Below are 12,049 nucleotides of genomic sequence, written 5' to 3'. Positions count from 1 at the left end.
TAACCATCAAGTGTTCTAATTTAAAGTGGGTGCATGCTAACAAAAATTTGAATATGTGTAAACACTGTGTGTCCAACTTTCTATCAACCTTAAAACTAAGGAAATGTTTTAACACATTTAATATATTGATTTTAAAACTATTGGCCGATTAATCGGTTATCGGTTATCGGCTTTCTTCCAACACCTTAGTTATGGTAATCGTCAAAAATCTAATATCATTCAACCCCTAAACAGGACTTTCAATTAGAACAAATGTAGGATGGGGCTTGATTTCATCCACTGAGAATTGATTTGTTTGTATAAAGTGGGTGGTACATATTGATGGAGCCAGGTAGTAGAAGGGGAAGGGTTGAAAACGTGGCTTTGGTGACATCAGGCAAAAAGGAAAGTAGTTTTAGGAACAAGGTGTTACTTTTTAGAGAAAGATTACTAAGACATTTTGTTTCTATGGAATAATGTGCACTGATGAATCACACACAACAAGATCAGGAATGTGTATTAAAAAGTAAATAGCTTCAATTTTGATTTCATGTTGACCCTTTAAGCTCTGAAGGTGTTTTTAAAGAGTTCCTGTTTTAATGGCATACCCAAAATTTAAGGCTTATAATAATAATAATAATAATAATAATAATAATAATAATAAATAAAATAAAAAAAAACAATAAAAAAAAAAAAAAAACAAGGAGGGTGTTTGGTATCATTGTAAAGACATTTTTTAAAAACGTAAAAAAAATTAAAAATAATGATATACATTATAATACATTCTGAGACTCTCAGCCTAAGAAACTGCTGAAAAATCACAAAAGAAATTGAGCAAAAAATAAACTTTTTTTCTTATTTTTCTTATTTGACATTATATATCTCTGGGTGTAAATATGGTGGCTCCAAAGAACTGCTTTTGTTTTGTTTCCAATCATGTCAAATGTATCTGAGAAAAATGTTGTGTTGATATGACAAAGCAATAAAAAATTTATAGCATTACAAAAATAATTTATCATAGTGTCCAAAAACATCTCCATCTGTCCAAAAGCCTCTCCAAACAAATAAAGCATAATAATTGAACATACATGTGAAGTAAACATGTGAAGATCACGATGCATTGGAAAATCAATATTTTTACCTACCCCAGTTAGCCACAAATCCATTGAAATTGTATTGCATACAATTTGGGCTCTTCTGGCATACTGTTTTCAACATAATAAATTTGGGACTCCAATTCTAATTGCATACCATTTAGGGTTCGTAGCATTGAAATTGGGACACAGCCTTGAAATACTGCTCATGAAAACAGGCCTCTTTTTTTGTGATCTTTGGCAACACTAGCTGCTTAGGAGTTCTGAATCCAAACACAAACTGCATTCTCCAATATCAGTCCATTCTCATCTTCTCCCAGGTGATTCAAAGAAAGAGACAGAAAGACAGAGGGAGAGAGAGGAAATTAACAAATGCAGGGCGCAGTGCCCGCTGGCTTGTCTGGCCCTGATGTAGCAGATGTTGCACGCTGTAGTACTGGCATGAGTGTTTGACTAGGTTGGGAGGAATTTCGAGACAGAGAGAGTTGGGGAAGGGGGTGTGTTTTAGGCTAAATACAGCATGCTCAGTGTGAGATTTCAACATTTACCACCACATGCTCGGACAAACACCAAAAGCTTGCTCTCTGCCCGGGACTTCGCCTGGAAGCTGATAAGTTTACAAAATCCCTCTCGTTTTCTCCTATTTCTTGACAGTGATGGAAATGTTGACTCTCCGTGTGTACTGTTACGTTTCGTAGAACCTGTTTAGTCTGTCAAATTGCCCCTGGTGTCAATGGTTCCCCTGTGCCAACTCAGGAGTTTAATTGCTTGTGCCATTTTACCACCAAAACATCTCTCTTTATTTAAGAAAAAACAGGTTGTTTTATTGTCAAATTCTAGTTTAATTAGGTGTTTGCCCGTTTTTTTATTTATTTATTTATTTATTTTTTTGCAGAGAGGCTTTGTTGTTCCATGTTTTTTACTGAAGGGAGATGCACTGCAGAAAATAACTGTAATAAAAATAAATGTAATAATATAATAAAATAATATGTAAAGTAATACATTTAGTTAGGTTTATGCCAAAAGGTTATTTTACAAAACAGGTGAATAACAGCATTTTTTTATTCACTTCAAAAACTGCCCAGGTTATGTCAACCCTGTTATCATTGTAATTGTAATTATTTATTAAAAAGTACATAAGCATAATAATAATAATAAGAATGATAATAATAATAATAATAAGAAGAAGAAGAAGAAGAAAATAATTGCATTTTTGCCTTATAGATGTGTGATATTCTGTTCCCGACTGGAAACTCCCATCAGCTTCACAAATTTTGAGAGCATAACACCCCCCTTTCCATTAGTCAATTTATCTTATTTGTTATGGTAATCATAAAATAGTATTTTGAGAGGCCTAATACCTCACCATCCTCTCGCATTTGTCTTGTCACCCCTCTTTCTCTCTCTCAACCCCTGATAAATGAATGGATTGACCAGAATATTTTCTTCATTTTCTCCTCAAGCTGTAATTTTCTCTACTGCCTTACACTGGCTTCATACTTGATTTTTTAAGATTCAAGATTTTGGCACAGCTGAAGAGACAGCATTTTTTATTATCTTCCTCTCACATAATCTAAAAACCTGAATGGAAACTTAGCCACATCCGTGATTAATTAGTGCAAGGCTATTAGGGTTCCATCTCTGTAATTACATGATTGTAAGCAATTAACAAGTGAATGTTCTAATGACCGAAAGTTTGATTCTAGTAATTATCCTGTAAGAGGCATCAGGTGGCGTTTTGATAGCCTTGTAGGCCTTTTATTGACTCTGGCTCTAGTTCTCCTGGCTGAATCTGTATGTCTTGGAACATTTAGCCCAGCAGCATAACAAACATAAACCATTTCGAGAACAGCACAGCCACTGACCCCACACCGGTAACATTGGGTCTACTAGAGCAGGCTTGTTTTTCCTTTGCTAGACAGTTTTAGGTTAGTATGTAAGACATAGTTAATGTTATTTCTGTAATTGTAAACACACAGTCTAATTGTTTTGCTATTGCAAACAGGAAATGTGAAGTGTAATTTGGGAAATGAAGTATAAAACGTTCTACTTTTCACATATTGATCGATGTTTTCTTGAATTATTGTGAAATAAAGTAATAAGACTCTTGATGCATTACAATTCATTGCCTTGCATTACAGTAATTTTACCACACTTAAAGGGTTTAGTTAGGCACTTCAACTTGTTCCTAACAACACCTCTTAACTTAGAATCCCTGTATAAACATTAACTCAAGTAGCTTGTGCTTTAAAAAAATGGTTGACAACAGTAATATGATAAAAAATAAAATAAAAAAAAAAACAATGTTCAAAATTACAGTGTTCGGATTGAGGGGGGCTTGCTTAAAAAAAGTTGAACTTGGGGGGTCCCTGGTGTTTCGTCGAAACTAGAATACTAGAAAAATAAAACTTCTTTTTTTTCTTCAGTTTTCAGAAGTTTTTTTTTTTTTTCTGTCTAATCAATATCAAAATGAATCAATATCAAAATAATACATTTTAATCAATATATCAAATTATTTTGTGCATTTTTGCTACTGTACTGTAAGGAGTTTTGGGAAAACTTAGCCCCCCAAGAGCTCTGACACAATTCGAACACTGAATAAATACATTTATTAATAGTAGTAATCACATTAAACAATTATTTTGTAAAGTACTTTACTAAGTAAAGTAAAATGATGGATTGTTGACACATTACATGTCCATTTGTTCATTTACATGTAAATCTACCGTAAATAAGATATACGATTTTTTGGTTGAAATGTAGACTATATAACAGAAATTATATATTTAAGATGCCATGACTGGTCACCATTTTTTTAAGTTTCACACTGTCATCTTAGTTTCAAATGGTCCTGCAGTGTGATTTTGTTTTTTTTTTTTTTTTTAAATTTAAGATATTTTAAAATATTCAGCAGAATCTCTCAAGAGGTCACAAAAACTTCATGCATTATAACTAATAATAATACAAATGCTATTTAAAATGGTTTTAGGTGGAGTAAAGCTTGTCAGACTGCAGGACATATCAGCTTCCCAAAAGTATATAATGTCAACTATCCATACATAGATTTGTGCATTAATATACTATAGAATTCACTTGATCTGCTGTCACAGTTGTTTATAAATTGAACAGGACTACTGATGTAGAGGAAGTAGAGAACAAGATGTTTTGGCAGATGTCATGGTGCAAAGAGGAGGAAGTTTTGAGTTCTGAAACTTACAGTATGTTTTTTATAGTACAATGACCTCTTAAATGTCAAAAGACCAAAAAAATAAATAAAAATGTCATGTCTCCTTTAAGGCTGCAATTAACTTTGCATTTTAAATTTTAGTGGGGTGAATTTTATTAAAATGATTGTAAGACATTCTGATAGGTTAGAGCAGTGAGTGAGACAGTCATGATGGCTACAAAAACATATCCAAATAAAAATCTGCTCCACCCACCTCCAATCCGTCTCTTTATCTTACCCATTCTCTTTTTTTGTACCATAACAGCCCTGGTTGTACGATAAGGTCAACATGCCTGATCCCACTGTGTCCTGGCTATTACTCTTTCCTTTCCGGTTTTCCTACGTCTGCCTGTTCGTATTCATTTTCCACTCCCAAAAAGGTCATTTTGTGGACAGGGAGCAAATTGCTCTGCGTACCCTGCTTCTCAGCCCCTAACTACATTTTCCAGGATTTAGTAGCGTCTGTGGCAAGCTGTAAAGCTCAATTTGCCTGATGCATGTGCACATCAAGGCCCTTCAAAGCCTGAGTCTGGCCTTTCTGTCAGTATGGCGAGGCAAATATGTTCAGCGTGCAGTCTGGATAACCTGGCATCACGACCCGAGCAAATAATGTCGCTACCCATCTACATTTGTTAAGCGTGTGCTGTTGAAATGGAGGGGTCTAAATTTGACATCACATAGCGGTTACGGCATGCACCCAGATGGGTCTCAAACGTTTAATTAGGGTTGCTTGTGTTGCCACATGTTTGGGTTTTGCCTGTGTACTTTATATTTAAGTGTACGGGCGGTCTGGGAGCACTCTGTCGTCCCTCTATGCTGTTAAGAAGTAAAAATATCCCATTTGATGGGTTCAGATTAGTTATTAGGTACAGTAGGCTTATGCAGGACTGTAATTTTATTGCGGCCGATATGTGATCCATGTGACAGTGTCAAATATAGAGAGACAAATTCACTAAACAGTTAAGCCAATTTTGCGTGTGATATTTCAGTGCAAAAACCTGCATCATATTCATTAAATACCTGTCATCCATTATCACTATCTTTTTTCCGTAGAACACAAATTGTTAGTCTCGGTGTCCATTTACTTTCATTGCATTTTTTTTTTTCTTTCTATAAAATGAAAGTGAAGCATGTCTCAGGTTGTCATTCCCTACCATTCTGGCTAATATCTCCCTTTGTGTCATGGTTTTAAGGTAAAAAACCTTAACTTACCTTCTAAATCAGCCTTGTGCTATTAGTACACATAGAACGCAGGCAGTATATGAAGTTTTATCAAAGTTTTATGTTTGTGTAGATCTTCTAGTGATCATACTAATTCATCAGATGATGATAATTGGGCATAGAGTTGTGGCCAATAATATTGGCACCCTTGGTAAAAATGAGCAGAGAAGGCTGTGAAAAATATGTTTTTTTTTTGGTTATCCTTTTGATCTTTCATTTAAAATACTCACAAAAATATAACCTTTATTTGAAGTAAACTAATTGAAAGGGGGCAAAAATCTCCTAATTAAATAAATACTCTTCTCCAAAACACGTTTGCCACAATTATTGGCACCTCTAGAAATTGTTATGAGTAAAATATATCTGAAGTATATTCCTATTTATATTTTAAATTTTTTAGTACACCTGGGTAACTAGGAACATGAAATTGTTTAGCCATGACTTCCTGTTTAATTAAGGGCAATAATTAAGAAGTTCCAATCAACTGTAGATGTTAAGAATCGGTCTGGAAGAAGAATTGTTTATACTGTCTCCACGCACGGTGAGGAGGATTGTTCGAGTGGCCAAAAATTCTCAAATGATCACAGCTGGAGAATTGCAGAAATTAGTCTTGGGGTCAGAATGTCTCCAAAATTACAATCAAACGTCACCTACATCACCACAAGTTGTTTAGGGGGGTTTCAAGAAAAAAGCCTCTGCTCTTCCTACAACAAACTCAAGCGTCTTCAGTTTACCAGACACTACTGGAACTTCATATGGGACCAGGTTCTATGGGCAGATAAAACAAAAATAGAGCTTTTTGGCAGCAAACACCAGAGATGGGTTTGGCACACACAGAGAGGTAGCCATATGGAAAAGTACCTCATGCCTACAGTTAAATATGGTGATGGATTTTTAACGTTGTGGGATGTTTTTATGCCGGAGGTCCTGAACATCTTGTTTGGATACATGGCATCATGGACTCTATAAAATACCAACAAATAAAAAAATCAAAACCTGACTGCCTCTGTCAGAAAGCTTAAAATGGGCCCTGGTTAGACAATGATTCAAAACACACATCAAAATCAACACAAAAATGGTTCACTGTCCACAAAATCAACGTTCTGCCATGGCCATCCCAGTCCCCTGACCTGAACCCCATAGAAAACATGTGGGGTGAAATAGAGGCGAGTCCACCAGTGTGGACCTCTGAATTTGAGGGATCTGGTTAGATTATATATGGAGGAATGGTCTTAGATCACTTGCCATGTGTTTTCCAACCTCATTAGGCATTATAGGAGAAGACTCAAAGCTGTTATCTTGGCAAAGGGAGGTTGCACAAAGTATTGAGTAAAAGGGTGCCAATAGTTGTGCCACACATATATTTGACAAAAATATAGTTTTTTGATAAAACTTGTGTTTTGTTTGCAATTGTTTGATATCCATTAGAGCAGTGGTTCCCAACCCTGTTCCTGGAGGCCCCCCAACACTACACATTTTGGATATCTTCCTAATCAAGCACATCTGATTCAACTCGTCAGCTTGTTAGTGGAGACTGCAAGACCTGAATTGGGTGTGTCAGAAAAGGGAGATATACAAAATGTGCAGTGTTGGGGGGCCTCCAGGAACAGGGTTGGGAACCACTGCATTAGAGGATATATTTGTGTTAATGTTTTGAATGAAATATTAAAAGGATAAACAAAGACATATTTTTCAAAGCCTTCTTTGCTCATGTTTACCAAGGGTGCCAATATTTTTGGCCACAACTGTATATCCAAATGTGCAATATAGTTGAGCGTATTTTTTGTGTTTAAAGAGATGATTAAGGTGCCTGGATTGTAATAGTGGAGCGATGCTGTACAGTGGCAGTGTATTATGCCACATCGTAATAATCTGCATCCTTCACAACCTAGTAATCTCAACCGAGATTGGGAACTGCACCATGCAAAATGCGTTCAGCACAAATTTTGTTTACTCATTTGCGATGTTACCTTGTCTGCATAATGTCTCCGGTGTCAAAACAATGCAGACAGCATGTGTAAAGACACGACACTATCAGCAGACACAATTCATTCTTAGTCAGTTGCTCCTTGACCAGACCCTGTGCCAGCTTTAAAATGTGAGGTGGGCTATACAGTAGGTCTCTCAGAGTGAACCGGACAGTTAACAAAAAAAAAAAAAAAAAAAAAAAAAAGGTTTATTGAAATACCATGGTACCTGAATCAATCATTAGCATGGTACATATTAAATACCGTGTTATTAACCACTGTACCATAGCACCACCCCAGTATTGTATCCCTTGTAAGAGAGGGTGGTGGTTGCCAGGGAGGGCTGAGCTCATGATTGGGTGGGCCAGGGCCCCCTGAGGAGCCGGGCCTGTTGCTGACTGGCGTCATTGTAACAGCCTGTTTGGTCTATAGACAGACTCTTCAGTCCATTTACTGATGTATTGTTTGTTATTTTTCCTCTGTAGGTCCGGAGGGGTTGGGTTTTAGCATCACCTCCAGAGACGTTCCCATTGGAAGTTTCGCCCCCATATATGTGAAGAATATTCTCCCCCGTGGAGCCGCCATCCAGGATGGCCGTCTGAAAGCTGGAGACCGGCTGCTCGAGGTGAGAAAAAGTGGAAGATATTGAGAGCAACAGATGACATCACATGCCCCTAACTTCCTCTTCCTTTTCACAGCTTCCTTTAACAATGGAACTTCCTGTACAGACCTTTCAGCATCAAATAGAGCTTTTCTCATGATTTTCCCATTTTTGTGTTATAAAAAAACAGCTACAAACATCTTGATTTCCCTGTGTCATACAGCAGCCTGGAGGATGTCCGCCCTTAGTCTATTCTGTTTGGTCTATTGGAGGCAAGACGCCCATTGTTTGCCCCTCTCCCTTGTGAGAAGCACTTGCCTTTTTAGTTTCTGAAAGTAAATAAAAAAAATAAAAAGATTACATAATAGATGAGAATAGATGAAAATAATAAAGAACCACTGTATAGCTGATGGCTGATTTACAGTGACAGCCAATCAACAATGTCCATTTCATTTTGAAATGGTGTAGGACACTTACAGGCTATCATGCCAGGTGCTATCGTAGAGCCAGAATGTCTTCCATTTGGCTTAACAAACCGTGTTTCATCGCTTTAATGGAGTCAAGGCCTTTCAGAGTGCTGTCGGTTCACCCTGTGGCTTGTTGCCATAGAAATATCAGGTAGGGATGTGCACGGTAACCGTTTGTAATACTCGGACAATTGCGAGGGTTCACAAACGGTTATTTGGTTATTCATCTGAAGTCGGGTCTCAGGAATAAATAATGTTTATTACAATGGATATGTGTCAAACACTACTCAAAATAGCAGGGACTGAAGTGCACAGTGAGCCATGAGTCTAAATAGCACAGTACATATACTGTACATATAATATACAATAATCAAACTGTCACTGACTAAAACATAATATTCATTATGATATTTTTAGTGCCAAACCTGATATGTGATCTTCCTGGCGAAGTTCACATTTCCATGAGGCAGCGAATGCTAGTATTGTCATGTGCGTGGAGTTACACTGCTGCGATTTATTAGCCTCTTCAGCATGCTTTGTTTTTTAAATGGTTCAGCATTGAACTTATGGAATGATTGCACATAAGTAAGCACACCAAAACAAAAGAGAAAAAAACACAGTCTTACCGTTTATCAAGCGCTGAAAATTTGCAGAGTGAAAAACAATCTGGAATCATGTGTAACAGTCACATGATGTCCTCAATGCAACCTGAAATTTTTCAGAATATCGAATAAAAAGTGCAGCGCTAAAAAATCTAGACGCAGCGCATTGAATGAAACAGAACAGGTGTCTCGAGATACGTTTAAAAAAGTTGAAGTTTGTTTTAACTTGACACTGTGACTAAAAATGTGCCGATCCTGCACGAGACGCTGAAAAAAAGAAACAGGGAGTTGCTGCACAACAGTCAAAGACGTCTACCCAGCATTTTTCGAAAACCAGCACAGATGCACAAACACACACAAAAAACAAAACACACACATTTGAACAGCCCTTAACTCACTTTTGACTTGAAAAACTGATCTGTACCCTGCACAAAACATGACCGTTTGTCTGGTCATGGTCAAAATAATGCTGCCGTAACAAGTAGTAATGTATGATTGGATGTGATTATGCAAAATAAAATTTTCAAAATGTAATAATATACAATTTTTGCTTCATTCAACACCCTTTCACATGACTCACATCAATGTTCCCCAATGCAACGTTATAGAGCGAAGTGTCAAGCTACAACATTGCTCACAATGTTGCATTGTATGAAAGTTGCACCACAATGCTTAGTTCAAACAGTTTAAACTTTGACATCGTTTGCAAATTACCTTTTGAAGTGCGCCTAATGATTACCAGAGTATCATTATGTGAACAATGTCTGTGGAAAAATCAAAACATGATGTAAGAGAAACATTGTGTATCTAGACATGTCTAGTTGACACAACGTCAAAGGCATGACATGGATGAAAATAATCATCATGTTAATAAAGACATTTGATATTCTATGCAAATAAATAAGTAGTACAATAAATGAACACCCCTCACACACCGGAATGATTTCAAGCAGGTGCATTGGACACAAGAAATAAGAAAAAAATGCAAAAAGTAAAATCTGCCTTTTGTGCTGCTATCAGCCACACTTTTTCATGTGGAGTTCAAAGCTGTTGGGTTTGATTAAATACTGTACATGCAGTTTGCAAAGTGTAGTTGATAAATACTGTATGTGATGACAACAATATTTTTACTTATTTTTATTATTTTACTATTATTTTATATTGTATGTGTATGTGTGTGTGTGTGCAGGTGAATGGAGTGGATCTGAATGGAAAGACTCAGGAGGAGGTTGTGGCACTGTTGCGCTCCACTCCCATGGGAGGCACTGTAGGTCTACTCATCGTCAGACAAGAAGACTCTTTCCTGCCACGCGAAGTGGTGAGTCTCTCACTATCTCTCTCGTATGCACATACAGCTCTAAAAGTGCAACCTTACACCTCCCATTTTAAAATGGCCTAACACTGGCCACTGTTAAACTGTTCCTTGATATGACACAGATTTCATATTGCACCATGAAATGGCCTCTTCAACTCCTTCCTGCCGCGGGCCTACAGTATTTAGGTCACATGCACTACAGAGGCAGCTGTCACCCGCCTTAACTTATTTTGGAGTAATTTTGTTTTCATATTAGATCATTTCGGAGTAAAAAAAATCAGGCTGCCTTTGCAGTTGTATGAAAATCTATCTCTAGGTTAACGTTCCATAAAGATACTCCTTAATTCAGTAAATGCCAAAAGTTCCCACTGGCTGTCTGACTTTACACTTAGCAGCATTGATGACTGGCAGGTTTATTTGAAGAATAAGACCCTAATCATGCACTATGCAAGTACTTGAACACTTCTAGCTACAAATGCTCAATTTCACACATCGTTGCTTTCCCAAATGTGTCAGAACGCAATTCATTACACAACATAAGTAACGGATGCATTATCAGTGTTGCCACAAGGGGCACTATAGCAGGCATTACTGTAAACTCTCTTCTTCTTTGTTAAGTTTTCTCTTTCAAGTCAACTACTGTCCTAGCAGAACAAGTTTGAAGAGAATCTTGCTGAGCAAGTTAAAGTTACTTAAACTGTCAACGTTAATATCTAGCTACAGTACTTGAATAATAACACATCCAGTTTAATAGCACAAACATTTTAAGGGAACTATTAGCGCCATTTTGAAAGTGTGTTACCACCACAGTACAGAAAGAACTTATATTAGGTATGTACAGCAGGACAGTTGCAATGTGTTGGCCAAGCATTCACATTTGCGTACTTTCATAGAGTATGTTCTGGCTTAATATGCCTCCCAGTGGATCATACATACAGAACGCATGAGTCATGACATACACCGATGAGCCAAAACATTATGACTACCTGCCTAATATGCTGTTGGTCCTCCGTATGCCACCAAAACAGTGCCGACAAGCCGAGGCATGGACTCTACAAGACCCCTGAAGGTGACCTGTGGTATCTGGCACCAATACATTAGCAGCAGATCCTGTCAAGTCCTGTTAGTTGCGAGGTGGAGCCACCGTGGATCGGACTTGTTGGTCCAGCACATCCCACAGATGCTCAATCTGATTGAGATTTGGGGAATTTGGAGGCCAGAGCTTGTACCTTGTACTCTTCATCATGTTCCTCAAGCCATTTGTGAACAGTGTGTGCAATGTGGAAGGGAGCATTATCCTGCTGAAAGAGGCCACTGCCATCAGGGAATTCCATTGCCATGAAGGGTTGTACCTGGTCTGCAACGATGTTTAGGTAGGAGGCACCTATCAAATTGACGTCCACATGAATGGCCGGACCCAGGGTATCCCGGCAGAACATTGCCCAGAGCATCACACTCCTTCCACTGGCTTATCATCTTCCCACAGTGTATCCTGGTGCCATCACTTCCCCAGGTAAACGGCATGCACGTACACTGTTGTCCACGTGATGTAAATGAAAACATGACTTATCAGACCA

At 37.6% G+C, this 12,049-nt stretch overlaps 1 protein-coding gene across 3 annotated transcripts in view; it reads left to right on the top strand.

Annotated features, from left to right (window-relative positions):
* LOC127431962 (partitioning defective 3 homolog) overlaps nucleotides 1-12,049 on the top strand; it is a 687,732-nt gene that overhangs the window by 336,072 nt on the left and 339,611 nt on the right. For all 3 annotated transcript variants that reach the window (XM_051682650.1, XM_051682649.1, XM_051682648.1), the window contains 2 exons: nucleotides 7,973-8,112; nucleotides 10,347-10,475. In XM_051682650.1, the coding sequence (XP_051538610.1) occupies nucleotides 7,973-8,112; nucleotides 10,347-10,475 (269 nt within the window). The remainder of the gene's footprint in view (nucleotides 1-7,972; nucleotides 8,113-10,346; nucleotides 10,476-12,049) is intronic.

The sequence above is a fragment of the Myxocyprinus asiaticus genome, chromosome 41, assembly GCF_019703515.2.
Source record: "Myxocyprinus asiaticus isolate MX2 ecotype Aquarium Trade chromosome 41, UBuf_Myxa_2, whole genome shotgun sequence".
Taxonomy (NCBI): domain Eukaryota; kingdom Metazoa; phylum Chordata; class Actinopteri; order Cypriniformes; family Catostomidae; genus Myxocyprinus; species Myxocyprinus asiaticus.
This window is presented reverse-complemented; position numbering and strand designations above follow the sequence as displayed.